Source organism: Diabrotica virgifera, chromosome 6 (genome assembly GCF_917563875.1).
Source record: "Diabrotica virgifera virgifera chromosome 6, PGI_DIABVI_V3a".
NCBI classification, from domain to species: domain Eukaryota; kingdom Metazoa; phylum Arthropoda; class Insecta; order Coleoptera; family Chrysomelidae; genus Diabrotica; species Diabrotica virgifera.
In genome coordinates this window covers 130098690-130126242 of record NC_065448.1, presented here as the reverse complement: position 1 = coordinate 130126242, position 27553 = coordinate 130098690, and the positions used below count along the sequence as shown (strand labels likewise).

At 34.1% G+C, this 27553-nt stretch overlaps 1 protein-coding gene and 1 long non-coding RNA gene across 2 annotated transcripts; both read right to left on the bottom strand.

The window, feature by feature from the left end:
- Positions 1-17519: 17519 nt before the first annotated feature.
- On the bottom strand, positions 17520-27001 carry LOC126886023 (uncharacterized). Its single transcript, XR_007698548.1, has 3 exons — positions 26789-27001; positions 26545-26693; positions 17520-18231 (listed from the first exon to the last, which is right to left on the bottom strand). It is a non-coding gene; the product is annotated as an uncharacterized LOC126886023 (long non-coding RNA).
- LOC126886022 (uncharacterized protein K02A2.6-like) lies at positions 18838-26135 on the bottom strand. Its single transcript, XM_050652859.1, has 2 exons — positions 23755-26135; positions 18838-21140 (listed from the first exon to the last, which is right to left on the bottom strand). The coding sequence occupies exons 1-2, from the start codon at positions 25880-25882 to the stop codon at positions 19114-19116; spliced, it is 4155 nt and encodes a 1384-aa protein (XP_050508816.1). The 5' UTR covers positions 25883-26135; the 3' UTR covers positions 18838-19113.
- Positions 27002-27553: the final 552 nt, after the last annotated feature.

Here is a 27553-nt window from a genome sequence, read left to right as displayed (position 1 = left end):
CTTACCTCCTTGGCAATGTTAGTTGTAGCCTTGCGACTGCGGGTCTTCTAACAATCTGACCAAAAATGGTAACCTTGCTCCTGTAGTAATCCTTTTACAAGTTAACAAACAACTTTTTTAACTTGCTACACTATACTAACGAGGCCCAAATAGGCCGAAACACCGGTGTATATAGTTGCACAGAAATGTATGGAATGATGACCCTTCATCATTTTATATATTTTCAACTAAATTCACATTCACTTTACGAGTATTAGCCAATGATTTTGCTTATTTATTTTTATATTTTTACTCGATTATCCAACATCATTTTATTTAATAATGTTATGGCTTTTCATTTCCTCAGGTAGCCTTACCTCCTTGGCAATGTTAGTTGTAGCCTTGCGACTGCGGGTCTTCTAACAATCTGACCAAAAATGGTAACCTTGCTCCTGTAGTAATCCTTTTACAAGTTAACAAACAACTTTTTTAACTTGCTACACTATACTGACGAGGCCCAAATAGGCCGGTACACCGATGTATATAGTTGCACAGGAATGTATGGAATGATGACCCTTCATCATTTTATATATTTCCAACTAAATTCACATTCACTTTACGAGTATTAGCCAATGATTTTGCTTATTTATTTTTATATTTGTACTCGATTATCCAACATCATTTTATTTAATAATGTTATGGCTTTTCATTTCCTCAGGTAGCCTTACCTCCTTGGCAATGTTAGTTGTAGCCTTGCGACTGCGGGTCTTCTAACAATCTGACCAAAAATGGTAACCTTGCTCCTGTAGTAATCCTTTTACAAGTTAACAAACAACTTTTTTAACTTGCTACACTATACTGACGAGGCCCAAATAGGCCGAAACACCGGTGTATATAGTTGCACAGAAATGTATGGAATGATGACCCTTCATCATTTTATATATTTCCAACTAAATTCACATTCACTTTACGAGTATTAGCCAATGATTTTGCTTATTTATTTTTATATTTGTACTCGATTATCCAACATCATTTTATTTAATAATGTTATGGCTTTTCATTTCCTCAGGTAGCCTTACCTCCTTGGCAATGTTAGTTGTATCCTTGCGACTGCGGGTCTTCTAACAATCTGAACAAAAATGGTAACCTTGCTCCTGTAGTAATCCTTTTACAAGTTAACAAACAACTTTTTTAACTTGCTACACTATACTGACGAGGCCCAAATAGGCCGAACCACCGGTGTATATAGTTGCACAGAAATGTATGGAATGATGACCCTTCGTCATTTTATATATTTCCAACTAAATTCACATTCACTTTACGAGTATTAGCCAATGATTTTGCTTATTTATTTTTATATTTGTACTCGATTATCCAACATCATTTTATTTAATAATGTTATGGCTTTTCATTTCCTCAGGTAGCCTTACCTCCTTGGCAATGTTAGTTGTAGCCTTGCGACTGCGGGTCTTCTAACAATCTGACCAAAAATGGTAACCTTGCTCCTGTAGTAATCCTTTTACAAGTTAACAAACCACTTTTTTAACTTGCTACACTACACTGACGAGGCCCAAGTAGGCCGAAACACCGGTGTATATAGTTGCACAGAAATGTATGGAATGATGACCCTTCATCATTTTATATATTTCCAACTTAATTCACATTCACTTTACGAGTATTAGCCAATGATTTTGCTTATTTATTTTTATATTTGTACTCGATTATCCAACATCATTTAATTTAATAATGTTATGGCTTTTTATTTCCTCAGGTAGCCTTACCTCCTTGGCAATGTTAGTTGTAGCCTTGCGACTGCGGTTCTTCTAACAATCTGGCCAAAAATGGTAACCTTGCTCCTGTAGTAATCCTTTTACAAGTTAACAAACACCTTTTTTAACTTGCTGCACTATACTGACGAGGCCCAAATAGGCCGAAACACCGGTGTATATAGTTGCAGAGAAATGTATGGAATGATGACCCTCCATCATTTTATATATTTCCAACTAAATTCACATTCACTTTACGAGTATTAGCCAATGATTTTGCTTATTTATTTTTATATTTGTACTCGATTATCCAACATCATTTTATTTAATAATGTTATGGCTTTTCATTTCCTCAGGTAGCCTTACCTCCTTGGCAATGTTAGTTGTAGCCTTGCGACTGCGGGTCTTCTAACAATCTGACCAAAAATGGTAACCTTGCTCCTGTAGTAATCCTTTTACAAGTTAACAAACAACTTTTTTAACTTGCTACTCTATACTGACGAGGCCCAAATAGGCCGAAACACCGTTGTATATAGTTGCACAGAAATGTATGGAATGATGACCCTTCATCATTTTATATATTTCCAACTAAATTCACATTCACGTTACGAGTATTAGCCAATGATTTTGCTTATTTATTTTTACATTTGTACTCGATTATCCAACATCATTTTATTTAATAATGTTATGGCTTTTCATTTCCTCAGGTAGCCTTACCTCCTTGGCAATGTTAGTTGTAGCCTTGCGACTGCGGGTCTTCTAACAATCTGACCAAAAATGGTAACCTTGCTCCTGTAGTAATCCTTTTACAAGTTAACAAACAACTTTTTTAACTTGCTACACTATACTGACGAAGCCCAAATAGGCCGAAACACCGGTGTATATGGTTGCACAGAAATGTATGGAATGATGACCCTTCATCATTTTATATATTTCCAACTAAATTCACATTCACTTTACGAGTATTAGCCAATGATTTTGCTTATTTATTTTTATATTTGTACTCGATTATCCAACATCATTTTATTTAATAATGTTATGGCTTTTCATTTCCTCAGGTAGCCTTACCTCCTTGGCAATGTTAGTTGTAGCCTTGCGACTGCGGGTCTTCTAACAATCTGACCAAAAATGATAACCTTGCTCCTGTAGTAATCCTTTTACAAGTTAACAAACAACTTTTTTAACTTGCTACACTATACTGACGAGGCCCAAATAGGCCGAAACACCGGTGTATATAGTTGCACAGAAATGTATGGAATGATGACCTTTCATCATTTTATATATTTCCAACTAAATTCACATTCACTTTACGAGTATTAGCCAATGATTTTGCTTATTTATTTTTATATTTGTTCTCGATTATCCAACATCATTTTATTTAATAATGTTATGGCTTTTCATTTCCTCAGGTAGCCTTACCTCCTTGGCAATGTTAGTTGTAGCCTTGCGGCTGCGGGTCTTCTAACAATCTGACCAAAAATGGTAACCTTGCTCCTGTAGTAATCCTTTTACAAGTTAACAAACAACTTTTTTAACTTGCTCCACTATACTGACGAGGCCCAAATATACCGAAACACCGGTGTATATAGTTGCACAGAAATGTATGGAATGATGACCCTTCGTCATTTTATATATTTCCAACTAAATTCACATTCACTTTACGAGTATTAGCCAATGATTTTGCTTATTTATTTTTATATTTGTACTCGATTATCCAACATCATTTTATTTAATAATGTTATGGCTTTTCATTTCCTCAGGTAGCCTTACCTCCTTGGCAATGTTAGTTGTAGCCTTGCGACTGCGGGTCTTCTAACAATCTGACCAAAAATGGTAACCTTGCTCCTGTAGTAATCCTTTTACAAGTTAACAAACAACTTTTTTAACTTGCTACACTATACTGACGAGGCCCAAGTAGGCCGAAACACCGGTGTATATAGTTGCACAGAAATGTATGGAATGATGACCCTTCATCATTTTATATATTTCCAACTTAATTCACATTCACTTTACGAGTATTAGCCAATGATTTTGCTTATTTATTTTTATATTTGTACTCGATTATCCAACATCATTTAATTTAATAATGTTATGGCTTTTTATTTCCTCAGGTAGCCTTACCTCCTTGGCAATGTTAGTTGTAGCCTTGCGACTGCGGTTCTTCTAACAATCTGGCCAAAAATGGTAACCTTGCTCCTGTAGTAATCCTTTTACAAGTTAACAAACACCTTTTTTAACTTGCTGCACTATACTGACGAGGCCCAAATAGGCCGAAACACCGGTGTATATAGTTGCAGAGAAATGTATGGAATGATGACCCTTCATCATTTTATATATTTCCAACTAAATTCACATTCACTTTACGAGTATTAGCCAATGATTTTGCTTACTTATTTTTATATTTGTACTCGATTATCCAACATCATTTTATTTAATAATGTTATGGCTTTTCATTTCCTCAGGTAGCCTTACCTCCTTGGCAATGTTAGTTGTAGCCTTGCGACTGCGGGTCTTCTAACAATCTGACCAAAAATGGTAACCTTGCTCCTGTAGTAATCCTTTTACAAGTTAACAAACAACTTTTTTAACTTGCTACACTATACTGACGAGGCCCAAATAGGCCGAAACACCGGTGTATATAGTTGCACAGAAATGTATGGAATGATGACCTTTCATCATTTTATATATTTCCAACTAAATTCACATTCACTTTACGAGTATTAGCCAATGATTTTGCTTATTTATTTTTATATTTGTTCTCGATTATCCAACATCATTTTATTTAATAATGTTATGGCTTTTCATTTCCTCAGGTAGCCTTACCTCCTTGGCAATGTTAGTTGTAGCCTTGCGGCTGCGGGTCTTCTAACAATCTGACCAAAAATGGTAACCTTGCTCCTGTAGTAATCCTTTTACAAGTTAACAAACAACTTTTTTAACTTGCTCCACTATACTGACGAGGCCCAAATATACCGAAACACCGGTGTATATAGTTGCACAGAAATGTATGGAATGATGTCCCTTCATCATTTTATATATTTCCAACTAAATTCACATTCACTTTACGAGTATTAGCCAATGATTTTGCTTATTTATTTTTATATTTGTACTCGATTATCCAACATCATTTTATTTAATAATGTTATGGCTTTTCATTTCCTCAGGTAGCCTTACCTCCTTGGCAATGTTAGTTGTAGCCTTGCGACTGCGGGTCTTCTAACAATCTGACCAAAAATGGTAACCTTGCTCCTGTAGTAATCCTTTTACAAGTTAACAAACAACTTTTTTAACTTGCTACACTATACTGACGAGGCCCAAATAGGCCGAAACACCGGTGTATATAGTTGCACAGAAATGTATGGAATGATGACCCTTCATCATTTTATATATTTCCAACTAAATTCACGTTCACTTTACGAGTATTAGCCAACGATTTTGCTTATTTATTTTTATATTTGTACTCGATTATCCAACATCATTTTATTTAATAATGTTATGGCTTTTCATTTCCTCAGGTAGCCTTACCTCCTTGGCAATGTTAGTTGTAGCCTTGCGACTGCGGGTCTTCTAACAATCTGACCAAAAATGGTAACCTTGCTCCTGTAGTAATCCTTTTACAAGTTAACAAACAACTTTTTTAACTTGCTACACTATACTGACGAGGCCCAAATAGGCCGAAACACCGGTGTATATAGTTGCACAGAAATGTATGGAATGATGACCCTTCATCATTTTATATATTTCCAACTAAATTCACATTCACTTTACGAGTATTAGCCAATGATTTTGCTTATTTATTTTTATATTTGTACTCGATTATCCAACATCATTTTATTTAATAATGTTATGGCTTTTCATTTCCTCAGGTAGCCTTACCTCCTTGGCAATGTTAGTTGTAGCCTTGCGACTGCGGGTCTTCTAACAATCTGACCAAAAATGGTAACCTTGCTCCTGTAGTAATCCTTTTACAAGTTAACAAACAACTTTTTTAACTTGCTACACTATACTGACGAGGCCCAAATAGGCCGAAACACCGGTGTATATGGTTGCACAGAAATGTATGGAATGATGACCCTTCATCATTTTATATATTTCCAACTAAATTCACATTCACTTTACGAGTATTAGCCAATGATTTTGCTTATTTATTTTTATATTTGTACTCGATTATCCAACATCATTTTATTTAATAATGTTATGGCTTTTCATTTCCTCAGGTAGCCTTACCTCCTTGGCAATGTTAGTTGTAGCCTTGCGACTGCGGGTCTTCTAACAATCTGACCAAAAATGATAACCTTGCTCCTGTAGTAATCCTTTTACAAGTTAACAAACAACTTTTTTAACTTGCTACACTATACTGACGAGGCCCAAATAGGCCGAAACACCGGTGTATATAGTTGCACAGAAATGTATGGAATGATGACCTTTCATCATTTTATATATTTCCAACTAAATTCACATTCACTTTACGAGTATTAGCCAATGATTTTGCTTATTTATTTTTATATTTGTTCTCGATTATCCAACATCATTTTATTTAATAATGTTATGGCTTTTCATTTCCTCAGGTAGCCTTACCTCCTTGGCAATGTTAGTTGTAGCCTTGCGGCTGCGGGTCTTCTAACAATCTGACCAAAAATGGTAACCTTGCTCCTGTAGTAATCCTTTTACAAGTTAACAAACAACTTTTTTAACTTGCTCCACAATACTGACGAGGCCCAAATATACCGAAACACCGGTGTATATAGTTGCACAGAAATGTATGGAATGATGACCCTTCGTCATTTTATATATTTCCAACTAAATTCACATTCACTTTACGAGTATTAGCCAATGATTTTGCTTATTTATTTTTATATTTGTACTCGATTATCCAACATCATTTTATTTAATAATGTTATGGCTTTTCATTTCCTCAGGTAGCCTTACCTCCTTGGCAATGTTAGTTGTAGCCTTGCGACTGCGGGTCTTCTAACAATCTGACCAAAAATGGTAACCTTGCTCCTGTAGTAATCCTTTTACAAGTTAACAAACAACTTTTTTAACTTGCTACACTATACTGACGAGGCCCAAGTAGGCCGAAACACCGGTGTATATAGTTGCACAGAAATGTATGGAATGATGACCCTTCATCATTTTATATATTTCCAACTTAATTCACATTCACTTTACGAGTATTAGCCAATGATTTTGCTTATTTATTTTTATATTTGTACTCGATTATCCAACATCATTTAATTTAATAATGTTATGGCTTTTCATTTCCTCAGGTAGCCTTACCTCCTTGGCAATGTTAGTTGTAGCCTTGCGACTGCGGTTCTTCTAACAATCTGGCCAAAAATGGTAACCTTGCTCCTGTAGTAATCCTTTTACAAGTTAACAAACACCTTTTTTAACTTGCTGCACTATACTGACGAGGCCCAAATAGGCCGAAACACCGGTGTATATAGTTGCAGAGAAATGTATGGAATGATGACCCTTCATCATTTTATATATTTCCAACTAAATTCACATTCACTTTACGAGTATTAGCCAATGATTTTGCTTATTTATTTTTATATTTGTACTCGATTATCCAACATCATTTTATTTAATAATGTTATGGCTTTTCATTTCCTCAGGTAGCCTTACCTCCTTGGCAATGTTAGTTGTAGCCTTGCGACTGCGGGTCTTCTAACAATCTGACCAAAAATGGTAACCTTGCTCCTGTAGTAATCCTTTTACAAGTTAACAAACAACTTTTTTAACTTGCTACACTATACTGACGAGGCCCAAATAGGCCGAAACACCGTTGTATATAGTTGCACAGAAATGTATGGAATGATGACCCTTCATCATTTTATATATTTCCAACTAAATTCACATTCACGTTACGAGTATTAGCCAATGATTTTGCTTATTTATTTTTACATTTGTACTCGATTATCCAACATCATTTTATTTAATAATGTTATGGCTTTTCATTTCCTCAGGTAGCCTTACCTCCTTGGCAATGTTAGTTGTAGCCTTGCGACTGCGGGTCTTCTAACAATCTGACCAAAAATGGTAACCTTGCTCCTGTAGTAATCCTTTTACAAGTTAACAAACAACTTTTTTAACTTGCTACACTATACTGACGAGGCCCAAATAGGCCGAAACACCGGTGTATATGGTTGCACAGAAATGTATGGAATGATGACCCTTCATCATTTTATATATTTCCAACTAAATTCACATTCACTTTACGAGTATTAGCCAATGATTTTGCTTATTTATTTTTATATTTGTACTCGATTATCCAACATCATTTTATTTAATAATGTTATGGCTTTTCATTTCCTCAGGTAGCCTTACCTCCTTGGCAATGTTAGTTGTAGCCTTGCGACTGCGGGTCTTCTAACAATCTGACCAAAAATGATAACCTTGCTCCTGTAGTAATCCTTTTACAAGTTAACAAACAACTTTTTTAACTTGCTACACTATACTGACGAGGCCCAAATAGGCCGAAACACCGGTGTATATAGTTGCACAGAAATGTATGGAATGATGACCTTTCATCATTTTATATATTTCCAACTAAATTCACATTCACTTTACGAGTATTAGCCAATGATTTTGCTTATTTATTTTTATATTTGTTCTCGATTATCCAACATCATTTTATTTAATAATGTTATGGCTTTTCATTTCCTCAGGTAGCCTTACCTCCTTGGCAATGTTAGTTGTAGCCTTGCGACTGCGGGTCTTCTAACAATCTGACCAAAAATGGTAACCTTGCTCCTGTAGTAATCCTTTTACAAGTTAACAAACAACTTTTTTAACTTGCTACACTATACTGACGAGGCCCAAATAGGCCGAAACACCGGTGTATATAGTTGCACAGAAATGTATGGAATGATGACCCTTCATCATTTTATATATTTCCAACTAAATTCACATTCACTTTACGAGTATTAGCCAATGATTTTGCTTATTTATTTTTATATTTGTACTCAATTATCCAACATCATTTTATTTAATAATGTTATGGCTTTTCATTTCCTCAGGTAGCCTTACCTCCTTGGCAATGTTAGTTGTAGCCTTGCGACTGCGGGTCTTCTAACAATATGACCAAAAATGGTAACCTTGCTCCTGTAGTAATCCTTTTACAAGTTAACAAACAACTTTTTTAACTTGCTACACTATACTGACGAGGCCCAAATAGGCCGAAACACCGGTGTATATAGTTGCACAGAAATGTATGGAATGATGACCCTTCATCATTTTATATATTTCCAACTAAATTCACGTTCACTTTACGAGTATTAGCCAATGATTTTGCTTATTTATTTTTATATTTGTACTCGATTATCCAACATCATTTTATTTAATAATGTTATGGCTTTTCATTTCCTCAGGTAGCCTTACCTCCTTGGCAATGTTAGTTGTAGCCTTGCGACTGCGGGTCTTCTAACAATCTGACCAAAAATGGTAACCTTGCTCCTGTAGTAATCCTTTTACAAGTTAACAAACAACTTTTTTAACTTGCTACACTATACTGACGAGGCCCAAATAGGCCGAAACACCGGTGTATATAGTTGCACAGAAATGTATGGAATGATGACCCTTCATCATTTTATATATTTCCAACTAAATTCACATTCACTTTACGAGTATTAGCCAATGATTTTGCTTATTTATTTTTATATTTGTACTCGATTATCCAACATCATTTTATTTAATAATGTTATGGCTTTTCATTTCCTCAGGTAGCCTTACCTCCTTGGCAATGTTAGTTGTAGCCTTGCGACTGCGGGTCTTCTAACAATCTGACCCAAAATGGTAACCTTGCTCCTGTAGTAATCCTTTTACAAGTTAACAAACAACTTTTTTAACTTGCTACACTATACTGACGAGGCCCAAATAGGCCGAAACACCGGTGTATATAGTTGCACAGAAATGTATGGAATGATGACCCTTTATCATTTTATATATTTCCAACTAAATTCACATTCACTTTACGAGTATTAGCCAATGATTTTGCTTATTTACATTTATATATATATATATATATATATATATATATATATATATATATATATATATATATATATATATATATATATATATTTATATATATTGTTATATTCCTATTTGATATAAGAAATAAAAGTCTATAGTTATATTTAAAATTCAAATAAAAATAAAGGTTTTCGTTTTTCTCGACCGCGGGCATGTAAATTTGGAACACCCTGTATAAAACAAATTATGTATAGGTAGTTTTTAACAAAGTGTTTCGGAGAAGTGTTTACGAACCCCAGGAACAATTCGACTCAAGTAAACAATTAGAGTGATGGTTAAAAAGAAAGTATTCGTGGAAAGGTGTGAATAACCACCGGTAATTCATATTCTAGCAAATAAGATAATAGGTTATTAATTTTGTAAAGAGGGTTAATGTGGAAAGTAAAATTGAAATGGGGTATATTATTTTTTCTTGAAATCCATTAAGATATTTAGAAAAAGGAAAGTTTGTGTTGGTAAATACGGATAATTGAAAGTTGCTTGGGATTGGGTGATTTTGGAATGCTGGAAGGGGTATTTGGAAGGAGGAGAATGAATGAGGAATGAGAGTCAGAATGTTTTTGAGGGATCGAGAGGCGAAGTCCAGTCTTCGAGAAGAGGGACAAAAAAGTGAAACGCCGGGTTGGTTAGTTTTGTCTTTAAAAAAATAAAAAGTAAGGTATCGTGGAACGAGTGATAGACCGAGTCGAGATAGTATATAACTTCTTGAGTCTAGAGTATCCCGGTTTAGTGGAAGTGTTTGAAAAAGGTAGAACACGGCATCAGGAGAAGGCAGGAACGAGGGCTGTACGAGGCTTAGTTTTCAAAGGAGCAGAGGCATTAGTGGAAGACTGGGACGAGTCTTTGGATCGCAACCCAAGCCAATAGGAAACGTGTTTTGTGTGAAAACATTGTCAAATCATCAGTAAAGGTCAGTCTATTTTGTTATGACATGAATGTATGGTTTGTGTATTAAATAGCACATTGAAAATTGAGCTACACAATCACTATAAAAATTTCATCAAACCTCAATCAATTTGTTACTGATAAATCATAATAGTTCATTATAAATAAAATAAATTCGGAGACAAAAAGAAATAAGATTCGTATTAAATAAAGATAGAAAGATAAGATATAAGAAATATTAAGCAGATATTGCCTTTTAGATAAAATAAACGTTTTTTATAATTTCTAATTGAAATCCGTATGTGTGTATTATTTTACTTTCTTTTATCTATCCCGATTAGGAATCCACTGAGAAATACTTTGAAGCTACGAATGTAGGTAATTGATATTATAATTTAGCCCTGAGATTGACACTATATTGGTATTTGATCTGTTTGATTAATGAGATAATTATTGATTAATTAATTAAGATAAATTACATCTGAGAACATCATTAGATTTCAAAAGCACAGATCACAACAATATATATATATATATATATATATATATATATATATATATATATATATATATATATATATATATATATATATATATATATATATATTTGGCACAGATGATAAAAATAAATAAGGAAAACCAAACAGCGGAGGTAAAAAGAAGGGTCAGATTGGCCAGGGCAGGATTTGGAAAATTAAAATGGGTCCTAAAGAATAAAAAAATACAACAATACTTAAAAACAGGAGTGTTTGACCAGTGCATACTCCCAATTCTCACATACGCATGCCAAACATGGACATTGAAAAATGAAAAAATGGATAAAATAATGAAGACACAAAGAGCAATGGAGAGAGCAATGTTAGGAGTAAAATTGACAGAAAAAAAGCAAAACAACTGGATCAGAAATAGAACAAAAGTTCAAAGACGCAGACCAACATATAGCCAGGCTAAAATGGAGCTTCGCAGGTCATAACGCTAGACAAACGGACAATAGGTGGAATAGCACCATACAACAATGGAGACCATGGACAGGAAAGAGAGCAAGAGGAAGACCCCAGATGAGATGGGGAGACGACATTAAGAATATAGGAGGAACGCACTGGAAACAGAAAGCACTAAACAGAAGCGAATAAAGGAAACTGGGGGAAGCCTATGTTCAAAATTGGACGAATTAAAGGGCAACAGAAGAAGAAGAAGAATCCAATAAAATCGCTTGTGTGTAGTGTTGCCAGAGAAATTTTTGTAAATGCTCCGGAATGTCTGGAATAGTGACACAAAGTACTAAATCAACACATTTTGTACAAAAACTTAAAAAAACGTCATTTAATATTATTTGAAGCAAATTTATTGTCACAAAATTTTAGGTTTTTACTTTAGGAGACTTTAGTATCAAAAGTTTGGTTGTTAGTTGTATCAAATTGGTACAATTGAAGCCCTTGGCGTGAAAAGGTTATATGCCACATACAATTAGTTTTGAGAAATCCCCTTTAGAAAGTCATTTTAAATCCAGGAAATCCAATTTCAATACAAAATTTAATTGAATTTTGGTACAATAGGTAAATAAGCTTGCCTAATATTTTAGCAATAATAATAACTAACAAAAACCACAAGTTTTTTTTAATGATTTATTTACAAAAAAAATGTGGCTTGTACCCTTTTACATGAAAGAATAAACGAAACACTTAAAAAAACAAAACGAATACATAAACATTAGTCCTCATCACTTAACGGCAAATCTCCATCCAAATATTCGACTTCCATTGGTTGTGTGGCCTCTAATGTTTCTTCTTGGCGAACACAATTTTTAGCGCCAATTTCCATATAAAATTGGTGATTGACTTCAGGAATATAAGGAAGTAAAAGCGATAAATTATTTACCTTTTTTTGGTTTAGTTTTATTGGGTTCAAATATTTCTGTTTGAGACATTCTGTCAAAGATATTCTTCTCATACCCTTTTTCCCAATATTCACGTTCTTAAAACTTTCATTTAAATAATGTTTTATTTTGAGTATGTTCGGGTTTTCATTTTCTAATCTGAAGATGATAATTTTGCTGAACGCGACGTTTTCTTTTTCATCTGTAAACTTTTTTTTAATTAGATTCTCCTCCAACACTTTAAAGGATAAGAAGTCTTCTCTCTTTAGTACTGTCACGTGAAATGGATTGTTCCTTTTACACTTTTTTACTGCCTCATACCAATCTACTGGTTCATATACCACCTTCATTTTCTTCTTATATTTCTCTATAATAGCAAAATCCCTATCTGACGGAAGATGTCATCAACTACTAAAAACCTATGTTCTATGGATTCATATATAGCCTCTGTGACCAACTGCTTCCACAACCCAATCAAGACCCAGTTTTTGTTCTGTCCTCCGCAGTTGTCCGTATAAACGATTAGGTTTTTGGGGAGGTGTTCTTGTTCTTTAAAGTGTTTCAAGAGAATACTTGCAATCTCATCACTGCCTCTTTCCCAGTATTCTCAGACCACATATACATATAGCCCTTGTTATTTATGCAGTCATGAATTCGCAAATTATACACGCATGCCTTCCTCAAATAAAAAGCTGGACCAGTTGTTAAAGAGGGCACAGGAAGTCAGGAAGTGCTTGCTGAAGGTCAAATGATAACACGTATGTATCTTTTGAAGCTGACATGCCTATCTCATTTTTTAACGTATCTTGCATTGCTTCAGCTCGCCTTAAATGCAACTCCTTTTCTGTCTTCAATTTCTTCAAAGTATCTTCATTTTCTTTGGAATTCTCAATATTTGCCTCTAGTTCATCACATATTTTACAGGTATCGTTTAGAGGTATCTTGAAACCTATGTTAAATTCTGAACAAAATATCCTTCTATATTTATCTTGACTAATGGGTAATAGATTTCTTTCAGCACACCAATAGGCCAGGAACTGAAGCTTTTCACCTCGCAATTTTTACAGAATAAATCGATTTGCTTGAAAATTTTAGAATAAGTAGTGGATAGTCCAAGGATCAAAATCTATATGAGGCGGAAAGGCGCTTTTACCATGGGGGTGGTTGCCATCCCATCTCGGGGGTGGAAATTTTTTATTATATTTTGACCGCAAAAGTTGATAAAAACATCCATTCTAAGCAAAAAATATCCTATACATTTTTTTAATAAAATTAATAGTTTTCGATTTGTTCGCTACCGAAAGTGTTAGTTCTGTATAGAAAAATCAATGTTTTTTTATATACTTAGTCATTTACGATTCACTCAATTTTTGCCGTAGAAAAAATTTTTTCAAACCAAGTTCTTGGGAATTAAATAACCTACAATTTCATATTTAAACATTTTTTCGTATCTCTGATAGAAATCTTTCTATTCTGAAGAAAATGTCCTTTTTTACCAAACTACAAAAATTCGGTATTCGCTTTTAACTTCAGTTTTTTAAAAGCGAATCATTCTAAGCCAGCCAAACTTCTAGAATCTATTAATAATACATAAATAAATAAGAATGAATAAGGACAATGACTAAAAACACCGCTAACTTACATTATTATGCTTCAAACTGGATTTCTCCTTTTTTTTCAAAAAATATATTGATTTTTTAACCGTAACTTTTTTATTTTTAATCGCAGAAAGTTTGGTAAAAAATAATTTTCTAGTTTTTTGCAAGATCTATAAGTTTACTAGTACTAAATCTTTTCAAAATCCTCAGTCGCAAAAAGAGGTGACTTTGAAAGGGTTAGTAAAGGTGGGTTTTGCATGTTATTACAAGTTTTAATTATCAATAGCTCACTCAATTTTTGCCGTAAAAAAATTTTTGCAAACCAGATTCTTGGGAATTAAATCAGCTACAATTTCATATATAAACATTTTTTCGCATCTCTGATGCTAATCTTGCTCTTCTGAAGAAAAGGCCATTTTTTTTCAAACTACAAAAATTCTTTATTCATTTTAACTCCAGTTTTTTTTAAACTAATCATTCTAAGCCGGTCAAACTTCTAGAACCTATTAATAATACATAATTAAAAAAGACCAAATAAGGTCAATGACTAATTTTAATTAGGGTGGTGATTAGAGTGTTGCTTGCGATCACTTTTTCGCTGAAAAAAATAGGGAGTGACATTCTTTTCATTATAAGTCACTTAATTTTTGAGCTAGAGACTTTTTTTTATTTCTGGAGATAGATATTTTTATGTGCTTTAATTTAGTTTAAACAAGTTGTCCTCGAAAACTGCATAGTTTCCCCGTCTTTCGACTTTGAAACTACAATATTTGGCATTTGACGAAGAAGAGCCAACATATAATACAGTATAGCTCGATTACTATTCGTCTTAAAGAAAATTTAAAAAAACGGTTTTGTTTATTTTTTCAAAAAGTACATTTTTGTTAAGTTAAGTTGTTTTGATAAAACGAAAACTTTCGGAGTCATTAGCAGAAAACTTATTAAAAATATTGATTTTTTCGATATAAAACTAATACTTTCGATAGCGAATAAATCGAAAACTATAAATTTTATCAAAAAAATGTATGGGACGTTTTTTGCTAAGAATGAACGTTTTTACCAACTTTTGTGATTGAAATATAAGAAAAAATTTGCACCTTCGAGATGGGGTGGTGACCACCCCCATAGTAAAAGCGCCTTTTGGCATGATATAGATTTTGATCCCTGCACTAACGACTACTTATTCTCAAATTTTCAAGCAAATCGATTCATTCTGTAAAAATTGCGAGATTTTTTTCTGTTTTAAGCTTCATTACTTGGACTACAAGGTTTGTAATACTCGTGATATAAAGAAGATATATTTAGATCATGATCAATGTATGTTTTATGAGGGTTTTTTTCTGCTATAATGACTAATGTATTTTGGAATGCTATTAATATGATCACCAGCCGACTGGCACGCCTCTTCCGATATTTTATTATGACGCTCCAAGAATTTTCCTCTTTGATCTGATTTAGGTGTTGTTAAACCTGCAACCATTTGTTTCTGAAGCAGTTGTAAGCGCTTTGGAGAAGTCAAACCATGGATGGACATAAATTATTTTTTGCATACTTTCACATCAAAACCATTGACTTTCACAAAGTAATAAAAACTAAAATTTCGGGAAGACTCAACTTTCTTTGTTTTCTTAAGATATGAACGTTGTTTAGCTTGCCGCTTCATGCTATGAAATAAGTATAAGTTCTGTTTGTTATAATCTGCAATATTCCAAAATCCGTCAAAAATTTGGTTTTCTGTACCTTAAAGCAGCATCCTACAGTTTTTTTGCATCCACAAGGCGGACACAAGACTCTCGCTGAAACATTTTTACCTTTCTTGCTTGTATATGATGAACCAAGATTTCGGCGCGTCTTTCTTATTTATCTATTTATTTATTATTCTATTTATCTACATTTTTCCTTCGCCACCTACTTTTTGTTTCTTTTTCAGGGGTAGGAAGTTCGTCACGGCTTTTTTCTTGGGGTTTCCTGAAAAAAAATATGCGTTGTTAATAGCAGTTGGTATTCTAAACATATTTTGAATGGTAAAAAATATCTTAATAGTTTTACCTATTGGTTACGCATGTGCGTAGCATCATAAACTTTATAAAACATCACAGCATGTCACAAACTACTAAAATAGATATAAAAAAATCAGAAAAAGGATATATGCCACAAAATAAGCCACATGACTTGCAAAAATATATCCACAAAAAGTACAGTAATAGGGTGTATGCCACAAAACCTAAAAAACGTACCTGTTGCTGCTCGGAGGGCGATGAAATATCTTCATTTTCACTTTCAACATAATCCTTGTCTTTTATGCTATCATCTGAGTCCCAATCACTGTTACTTTTTTCACTTTAATCACTTGAAAACTGATAAAAATCACGAGAACATCCGGCACGTGGTTCACTCATGTAACCTTTTCTTGAAAATGACCGATGTGCTGCAGAAATTGTAAAAATGACGAGAAGCTAATTCGCACACTTGATCCAACGTTGCCAATTGTACGGGTAACAGTCAATGCGCGGTAAATTTAAAAAAGACGATGTATTGTGCCAGCAATCATAATATAATGATTAGTAATATATTAATTTAATCATTAAAGATAGTCAGTCAATGGCGTGCGTCATACAGATTATATTTTCAAGTTTAATTTATGTCTTAACTAATATACATGATAAAGCTCAAGCTAAAATAAGTTTATTCAAGCGTTTAAGCTATACATATATGTACAAGAACTGGAAATTTTATGAAAGTTACTAACGAAGAAAAAACAAACAGATCGCTTCGTAGCGGCAATTAAGATTGCTTCGTAGGGGTAACTTAGACATGGCCTGTTCTGTTGGGCCCCAACAGAGGGTCACTTTAAATTGTCGGCCCGAGTGGGGAAAGAATTTGGTAAGATACTGGGTCAAATGTAAATACCAGGTAAATTCAGAACCAAGTACTAACTTACTAGCAATAACATTTATTACAGGAGTGAAATGGAAAGAATAAGCTAAAGATAGCCTAACTCAGCGAGCTTTAAAATATTACTTCACACATATTTGCTGTTTATTTAGCGTTTGCCTCTAAATCCCCGCTTTGAAATCAATAGGCAGTGATGTGTCGTTACCATATCAATTTCTAAAAGTAAAAGTTGATATAAAATTTACATACCTAAATTGTATTTGCCTAGTGATAAAAATAGTGTTTTTCAAACTAAGCAATATCTTAAGGCTTACAATAAAATGAACATATATAGTCGTACCCAATTTATTTTGCAAACATGAAGTTGGTCAAGAGCAATCAAACAATTACACAGTTTAAAAAAATTCCTCTAATACAAAGTATAACAATACTTGAATATATGCTATACAGGGTGTTATAACAGAAAAAATAATAAGTAGAATATGATCGCCGTTTACAATTAAAAGAAAATATGATCGATTTAAAAATTGTGACCTTCTATGGAAAGTTTTTGTTATCATTGGGTTTGAAAGTGTTTTTCACTCACTAATATCCTTGTAGCGTAGCACACCAATTCAAGTTAAACTTGTTATTGATTTTTGTGTTTGTTATTGTTTTGTATTTTTTTATGACTCTGTAAGCATTGTCTATAAAATTGTACAATTTTCCATGACAATAAAGCATATTTCTATTCTAAGTTGTCTATTTCTTAAACCAAAGCATTGATTATTACTACGAAATATTAATATCATCAATATTAATCTCACAATCAACCCATAGAAGTTGTCAAACAAATAAAATATTTGGGAATCATTATTGATAATTTATTTATTAACATTAAAAACGATTTATTGATTACAGTTAATTTATTTAATGGAAATTAAGGTAATAATAATAATAATGTTTATTCAACACAAATATAACAATATACATAAAATAATAAACTATAAAATATTCATGCGACTAAAAACATATCAAAGTGTATAGTTAATAAGAATAAACATAGGAAGCCACAAGAAAATAAATTTGCACGTAGCTATAGCCCAAAGTAACTCCTGTTGTTTATCCAAATCTTCACTAGTCAAAAGCCTTTAAATTAAAGTTCCAGCAGTTTTTCCTTTTTCTACATATATAAAATATCTGGTGTTTGTTCCTAAAAACAAAAACATAAGTACCATAAAAATCATACAAATGTGGAAAGTACCACAAAAGTACAGTACACACTTGATACTCCGACATGCTCGGTAGTCCGACCTTTTGGTCCTATACCTGTCGGGCTATCAAGGGACAATTGTATTTTAATATTAGGTCAGTTATATAAGGTTTAGGTTAGTTTAGTTAGTTTTATATAAGGGCACTTGCCATAATAAGCCACAACAAAAAGGTATTAAAAGAAAAAGCTATAGATCTTAAATGGGAAGCTACTACGTTTAGTCTATATATAAATGAAAGTAAAACAAAATATATAGAGTGCACAAAGTCAAATCAACATAAAAATCTTAAGGTAGACAACCATACCTATGAATATGCCTCCCATTTTCACTACCCAGGCTCAATAATAAATGACAACAACAACACTAGTCAAGAAAAGCATGGATTCTTAGCAGCAATAAGTGATTTTATGCATACAAAGATTTAACGAAAAGTAAGTTACTAAGTCTAAGCTTAGAATCTACAAAACAAATCTACACATTGCAGTGATGGTTTGTGGAGAATTAAAATGAACCACGAGGTGGATAGTGTAGAATTATTGAGACAATCTTTATTTAGCACTTTATTACAATTATATTTCCAAGCGACAATCCATATTATTAACCTAACTTCTACTACCATCTTGACATCCTGTCGTTCTCCCCAAAGAGGTTCTGTCTCAAGTACCGACTACGTTTCTGAAGGAAACGTATAAGTGGTTGCATAATGAGCTGACTCTACATTCTCCTCTTTTTAAATGAGGTAAGCCACAGAGCTCTCTATGAGAATTCCAGGACCCCAGCAAATATAGAATGAATACATAACATAACATAATATACATAACTTAACAACTATAGTCGGACAAGTAAATTGGCTTTTTAATGTTCCTTTTAGGCCTCAATAACATATCAGGTTCCTGTACAGGTAAGTGTTCACTTTGGACATCACTTTTATTTGGTGAAGCATCGACTCCACAACTCTGACTCCCATGTATAGTCTCTAAAGTATCAGAGGAATTATTTATATTCTCATTCTCCTTTTCTTTGTGGGAGAAGCCTGGAGTTGCTAAGTCGCTGCCGTCAACAAATTTCTTAGGAACTAACTGGTTACTGGTATCAGGAGTATAGTAAGGTGCCTGGACCAAATGCCATCTGTTACGTCTGAATTGACCACTATTAGTTTGAACAACATAAGAGCGTGGTTCTTCACAAATTTCAATTACCTTTCCATATTGCCTAATATCAATAATCCAGACAGAATCGCCCACATATAAAGGTTGCATATCCTTGGCTCGGTGTCTACTATTATAATTATCTGCTTGTTTTTCCTTATTTTCCCTTTCTCTTAATGACACTCCCCCCTTAACAACCGATTGTTCCAAATTTAATGACAACTGTGGTAGATTAGTTCTTAATTTTCTAGAGAAAAACAGCTCTGCTGGTGAAAGTCCACACCTTAAAGGTGTAGCCCTATAGGCTAAGAGCGCTAAAAATATATCTTCACTATTCTTTTTGATTAGTTCTTTAGCAGTCTTAACTGCCCGTTCAACTAATCCATTGCTCTGTGCAAAGTATGGGCTACTAGTTACATGAATAAAATTATAATTTGAAGCAAATTTCTTAAATAATGTTGAAAATTGTGGTCCATTGTCACTACGCACAATATTGGGAATACCATATCTAGAGAATAAACCTTTCAAGTGATTTATAATAACAATTTCAGTCATGGAACTGAGCTCAAATATTTCAAAATATCTGGAGTAGTAGTCCACGACAATCAAGAACCATTTATCCAGTTTAAAAAGATCTAGCGCTATCTTTTCCCAAGGTCGTGTACATGATTCTTCTTTGTAAAAAGTTTCTTTTATATTTTCACGATTTTCCACACAATTGGGACAATTTCTAATCATTTTTTCTATTTGAGAAGACAGCCCGATCCACCACACTGTAGATTTAGCCCTGTCCCTGCACTTGACTACCCCCAGATGACCTGTGTGAATATATTCTAGACATTTAAGTTGTAAAGCTGCTGGTATAATAATTCGAGAACTTTTTAATAACAAATTTTCACAAAATGATATATCATATCTGAATTGAAAATATGGCAAAACATGCACAGGAATTTTAGACTTTTCTGGCCATGAAGTCAACGTATATTGTTTTATTATTTGTAAAACAGGGTCATTGATTTGTTCCTCGATTATTTGCTTTATAAACCGATCTTTTATGGGTAAATTACGGATTACCGATTTAACATACCCCTCGACTTCAATACCTGTCAACTCATCATTACTAGGTACAGAATTTTTTATGGGACTTCGACTTAGTGCGTCTGACACAACCAACTGTTTTCCTGGGATGTAAACTACTTTATAATTGTAACGCATTAATCTCATCCGAAACCGCTGCAACCTAGGAGATAATTCATCCACATTTTTCGTCTGTAAAATTTGAACAAGGGGTTTTGAGTCTGTTTCAAAAATCAAATCTTTGACCCCTGTTATATAATCAGCAAACTTTTCAGCTGCCCACGTAATTGCCAGGGCTTCTTTTTCTATCTGCGCGTATCGACCCTCTACTTGACTTAATAATCGAGATGAAAATGCCACTATTTCGCGAGATTTATCTAGATTTTCTTGCATCAGACAAGTTCCTATGCCAAAACAACTAGAGTCTGAATTTACAACAATAGTTTTGTTCGCATCAAAATATGATAAATTTGGGGAACTTTCTAAACATTTTTCTAGAGTATTTAGAGCTTGAATTTGAGCAGGTCCCCATAAGAATACTGAGTCCTTTTTTAGAAGAGATGTTAAAGGTTCTAAAATTTCAGATTTGTTTTTAATATATTTACCCGCAAAATTAATCATACCTTACTTACTTACTTACTTAGTCCTAAGCCTTTCTACCTTTAGGTGTAAGGCTGGTGGAGTTGAGTTTGGCATTGTAGTCTCCATGCTTTCCGATCTTGCGCTAGGTTTCTTGCACTTTCCAATGTCAATCCCTTCTTCTCGACTTCTTTCCTGATTTCATCTACCCACATAACTCTTGGTCTCCCTCTTTTGTTTTTCCCCTGCACTCTCGTTTCGAACACTCGTTTTGTTAGCCTCTCGTTCGACATTCTACACACGTGCCCGAACCATCTAAGTTGTCCTTCTACTATTTTTTCATTGATTGGTTCTAGTTTTAGGTTTTGTCTAATTGTTTCGTTTCGTATTTTGTCTGTCCTTTTTCTGTTTGCTATTTTCCTCAGGAACCTCATTTCCATAGCATTGACTCTGGATTTTTGTCTCCCCGTCAATGTCCATGTCTCGCTGCTATACATGATTGTTGGTCTAACTACTGATTTAACGACTGCCGTTTTTACTTTTTCCGGTATCCCTTTTTTCCCAAAAAATGTTGTTTTCATAGTGTTAAATAAGCTTCCTGTTCGTCCCATTCTCTCGTTTATTTCCATGTCTTGTTTACCATTTGATTCGATTATTACTCCTAGGTATTTAAAATATTCCACTTGCTCTAGTTGTTTCCCGTCTAATTCTATTGCGTGTGTCTTCCTCGTATTTGAAATTATCATTGTTTTTGTTTTCTCTGTATTAATTTTCATATTTATGTTTGATAGTTCTTCTTCTAGGATTTCAAGATTGTTCTGTAAGTCTTCTCTGTTTTCTGCTATCAATACCATGTCGTCTGCAAATAGTAGCTCCGATAGTTGAGTCTGTTTCATTTGCCAGTATCCTAATGTTAGTTTTCTCATTCTTCTCTTGGCTTTCTTTATCGCTTCATCCAGTACCACTGAGAATAGCAGTGGACTCAGCACGCATCCCTGTTTGACGCCTTGACTTGTAGAAAATTCTCTGGATTCCTCGTTATTGGTTCTTACTGTATTTGTATTATTTTTGTACATATCCTTTATTACTTCTATTATGTGTCTGTCGACTCCCCTTTCTGTTAGTGTCTTCCAAACGTCCTTTCTTCGGATTCTGTCAAACGCCTTTTCCAGGTCAATGAAGCACATATGTATCTCTCTATTTTTCTTGATTACCTTCTCACTTACTTGTCTTAATGTGAATATTAGGTCTTGCGTGCTTCTGTCCTTCCTGAATCCACACTGTGTGTCTTCCATAGTTGTTTCTATTTGTGTTTTTATTCTTGTCTCTAGTATTCTTGCTAATACCTTCCCAGGGATACTTGATATGGTGATACCTCGGTAATTATTACAGTTTCTCTTGTCTCCCTTTTTGTGTATTGGTAATATAATGTCTTTCTTCCAGTCCTTTGGTAATTCTGCTCTATTTATGATATCATTCATTAGTTCTTTCATGCTATCCATTCCCTCTGTCCCCATGAATTTTATCATTTCCGGGGTGATATGATCCTTGCCTGGTGCTTTGCCCAGTTTTACTCTTTCTATTGCTTTCTCTAATTCCTCTCTTGTTATGGATTCCACTTGTTGTTCGTCATTCCTTTCTTGTATCTCCCCTATGTTGTCCTTGTCTACATGAGTTAGCTCTTTGAAATGTTCTCTCCATCTTTCCATTATTTGTTTTTCTTCTGTTAGTACGTTTCCATTCTTGTCTTTTATATTCGGCATCGTGTGCTCTTTCTTTTGTCTGAGTTGTTTTAATGCGCCGTAGAAGAGTTTTTGGTTTTCCCTATAATTTTTTGTCATTTTTTGTCCAAATATCTCCCATGACCTTTCCTTTCCTGCTTTCACCGCTATTTTAACCTCTTTCCTTTTTTCTTTATATGCTTCGTAATCTTCCGGGTGTTTTGTGCTTAGGTATCTTTTCCATTTGTCTTTTTTGTTCTTTATTTTCTCTCGTATTTCTTCCGTCCACCATTCTGTTCTCCTCATGTTAGTGTTTGCTATTTTTGCTTTCCCGCAAGTTTCCTCAGCTGCTTTGATTATGCTGGTTTTTAGATATTCCCATTTTTTTTCTATATTTGTATTTTTTGCCCTACCTTTCAAAGTATTATCTAAGTTTTCTTGGAATTTCTTCTTATATATTTCCTCTTTTAATTTGTAACTTTTTATTTTTTCATTTACTACCTTTCTTCTCTTTTCTTCTTTTTCCTCTGTTGTTCTCATTCTCATTATTACTAGATGGTGGTCACTGCCAATCTCCGAGCCTCTTTTCACTTTCGTATCCTGTACTCTTTTCCATTTGTTGCTGCTTACCAAAAAGTAATCTATGATTGATTTTTCGTTTCTGCTGTCTTGTACTCTCGTGTATTTGTGTACTTCTTTATGTTTAAATTTTGTATTTGTTATAACTAGTTTATTCTCCATACATATTTCTATTATTCTTTCACCATTTCTGTTTAGCATTTCTTCTCCTTCTTTTCCCATGCACTCCTCTATTCCGCTGTTGTTGTTTCCGACTCTACCGTTTAGATCTCCCATTACAATTATGTTTTCTTCCCCATTATCAATTTGCATTTGCATCATACCTAATTTGCATCATACCTTGCAATTTGCATCATACCTAATAATCTTAAAAGTTCTGTTTTATTTTCTGGTTCTGGGAATTCTCTAATTGCTCTGACCCGTTCAGGATCTATTTTAACCCCAGAAGTAGTGATGATATGCCCCAAGTACTTGACTGACTTAGCAGCAATGACACATTTGTTTTTATTAAGGGTTATACCTTCACTGTGTAATTTTATTAGAACTTGGTTTAAAATTTCGTCATGTTCTTTGACTGAACTAGCATGGATTAAAATATCATCCATATAAAAGACTACCCCTTTCATACCTGAAAGAATCTTAGAAAACCTAAGTGCAAAATATTCTGGAGAACATGAAATTCCAAAGGGAAGACGTGTAAAAAAGTATCGACCAAATGGTGTGATGAATGTAGTTAGCAATTGGCTTTCTGGTTTCAGTTTAATTTGGAAGTAACCACTAGTTGTGTCGAGCTTAGAAAATATTATTGAATTTTTCAGTTGAGCCAAAGTATGCTCTATTTTTGGAAGTGGGAAATAAGCTCTTAATACACTTTGGTTAAGTTTTGTGTAATCTCCGCACAACCTAACAGAGTCACCCTTTGGTACACAAACAATAGGACTTACCCACCTGGTATGTTCTTCAATTGGTTTTATTATACCCAACTGAAGTAGACGGTCTAACTCAACTTTTAACTTGGGCATGAGTGGTAATGGAACTACTCGTGGTACTGACTGAGCAAATGGCTGAACATTAGATTTTAGCTCAAGTTTCATTTCTGTTTTAAATTCCCCAATATCATCAAATATTCCTTGAAATGACTCAGCTATCGTTTCTAATGAGTACTTGCTAGCACTGTAGGTCTCTGATTCTGCCCCAAATGCATTTATATTTTTAGATACTAAGTTATTAATATAACGTGAACTATTTTTATTAATATTAAGCATTTTTAATTTTATAATTCCAGGCCGACCAAGGATAGGCACCTTTAGATTTTTTACAACATATAAAGATTCTGAACACATATTGTCATTATAAGTCAAATTAACATCAATTTTACCCTCAATTTCTAGTTTTTTATTATCAGGGCCCCCTATGGACTCCTGGCAAACATACATTTTATTTTTGTAGAAATCAGACAACATATTTCTAGAGACACAACTTACATCAGCACCTGTATCAACAAGAAAAGGCATAACATATTTATTGTCAACTAAAACTTTTGCAAACCACTGATCTTTATCATTAGTGTAAATGTGTCCTAGATGAAAATCAAAGTTATTTACCTGTAAGTTTTCCATTTCATTTTCTATTCCTACCTCACTTTCAGCACAGTTTTGACCTTCAACTACTCTTACATTCCTGCCGGATCTACATCTAGCTTGCCAATGTCCTTTCTTTCCACATAATCGACAACGACTATCTTTTGCTGGACATCTTTCTCGGCTGTTGCAGCTTGGTACACTACAGTATGTACATTTGTAGTTTTTGTTGGATTTCCCCCATGTGTTCTGTTGTCCATATTTATTTGGTTCTGCTTGTGATTGTGACCAGTAGTTACCTCTGTGTGCATTGACCGTAGCTACTTCTTGTACTCGTTCTTGCCTAAGAATCCTGTTTTGAGAATTCTGCAGCTCGGCTTGACGTACTGTTAATACAGCTTCCCCTAATGTTAGGTTCTTTTGGAGTTGTAACCTCTCACTTACTTTTACATCTAAAACTCCTACTACTATGCGGTCTCTTATTAACTCATCTTTTAGAGCCCCATAACTACAATGCTCTGCCAGGCTATGAAGTGCAGTGATATATGCATCCACCGACTCCCCTGGCTGTTGACTACGTGTGTTGAACTTGAATCGTTCAAATATTACGTTCTTTTGGGGTATAAAATGAGCGTCAAACTTCTCGATAATAATACTATATACTTGCTGTGCGGGTGTTAGATTAAATTGAGTTATAATTTCCTCTGCTTCTGCCCCCATTAGATACACTAGCATATCAATTTTTTCAGCTTCTGGTTTGTTTATAAAACCACTAACCGACATATATCTTTCTAACCTCTTTTTCCACTGATTCCATGATCCTGGAAGGGAGAAATTAAACTCAGAAGGAGCTGATACTGTTGCCATGTTGGCAAGCACATGGCTTCCTGCTTGATTCTCTGCCATCCCTGGAATTATTTAACTCTATTTCTGCTCTTCGAAGAAGGTTCTACTTGCCAAATATTCCTCGGAGTATTTGCAAGTTCGCTGCCACCATGTAGAATTATTGAGACAATCTTTATTTAGCACTTTATTACAATTATATTTCCAAGCGACAATCCATATTATTAACCTAACTTCTACTACCATCTTGACATCCTGTCGTTCTCCCCAAAGAGGTTCTGTCTCAAGTACCGACTACGTTTCTGAAGGAAACATATAAGTGGTTGCATAATGAGCTGACTCTACAGATAGTACTAATGCAGAGCGCAGATATTGTTGGAATTGTAAAATCTCAAAGACTGAATTGGCTTGGTCACTCAGAAAGAATGCCAGATAATCGAGCTGTGCAAGTAATCCAGAGATGGAAGCCCCAAGGAAATAGAACAAGAGGAAGGGCCCATAAAACTAAAAGATGGATAGACGATGTAGAGGGGGATCTTAAAACCATGAACATCAGAAAAGTATCCGGCAGGGCAGAATGGAAGAATGTTGTTATGCACACTAATACTCACAAAGGGTTGTAGCACCATTAGAAAAAAGATTGAAGGACAGTTTAGGCTATATGCATTCAAACATTGTGAGCTTTGCATCTAACCATATTGTAATAAACTATATCTTATACTTACATGGTCGAGAGAAGTCTCCGCATTATTTTCTTTACATTTACTTCTTTCATCAGCTCTTTTCTTGCATTCTAGATTACCTTTTCTTTTTATTGCCTGCTTTGGTAACTCATGTTTTGGTTTGGAATATCTTTTTAAAGTGGCTGGCTTTTCTAATAATTAAGTTTGAATTATTACTTAGGTACATCTTTATCATTATTGTAGACATTTTTTAAAAACCTTATTAATTGAATTACATTAAACTTACCACTTACACAATGTTTATTGCATATTCTTTCATATTTTAATTTTAGTTTTGTTCTCCTTCTGGCTTTTATCCATTGTTCCCGACTTTGTTTTGTTAGGATAACTATTTAGATTTATTTATTTATTTACAAGATAATTTGTCAATTGTCAAATTGGTGTCAAATATTGAGATTTTAGTGACTTGGCAACGTTGGATCAAGTGTGCGAATTAGCTTCTCGTGTAAAAATGACACTTCACCAGACTAGCGCCATCTGTTAGAGAATCGTCAAAATAAATTTTGTATGGCTAGTACCCTTATTCCCGAATCATTTAAATAGAAAATATCGATTTTTATAGTTTTGTGGCTTGTACCCTTTTCACGCCAAGGGCTTCAATTGTAACAACGGTAACAACTCTGGCAACGCTGAATAGGGCTTTTCATCGATTGTCATTTGATTCGAGCTTCTGTCATGTGTCACATAATATTAAGATATCTACGTCATACGTCTTTGGTTTTTATCATTGGTATGTACCAATAACGTACGACGTAGATATATTAATATTATGTGACACATGACAGAAGCTCGAAACAAATGACTGTGAATGAAAAGCCCTATTGCCTGCCATACGTCCTATCATTAAAAATCACATGGTGTGGATTCACGTTTGGATTCACGTTTGGATTGTCTAATCAATTCTCGTATGAAAGTTACGCGTGAAGTTAGTCGTATCGATGACAGTTGAGAAAAGGTAGGCAACCCATGTTTGCCTTCCCACTCCCACTGT

What these genes read in the sequence shown, in the direction of transcription:
- LOC126886022 (XM_050652859.1), bottom strand. Translation starts at nt 25,882, where the DNA reads ATGGCAGAGAATCAAGCAGGAAGCCATGTGCTTGCCAACATGGCAACA. An exon ending in AGAACTTTTAAGATTATTAG is followed by an intron (nt 21,141 to 23,754) that starts GTATGATGCAAA and finishes TAAGTAAGTAAG; the next exon opens with GTATGATTAATTTTGCGGGT.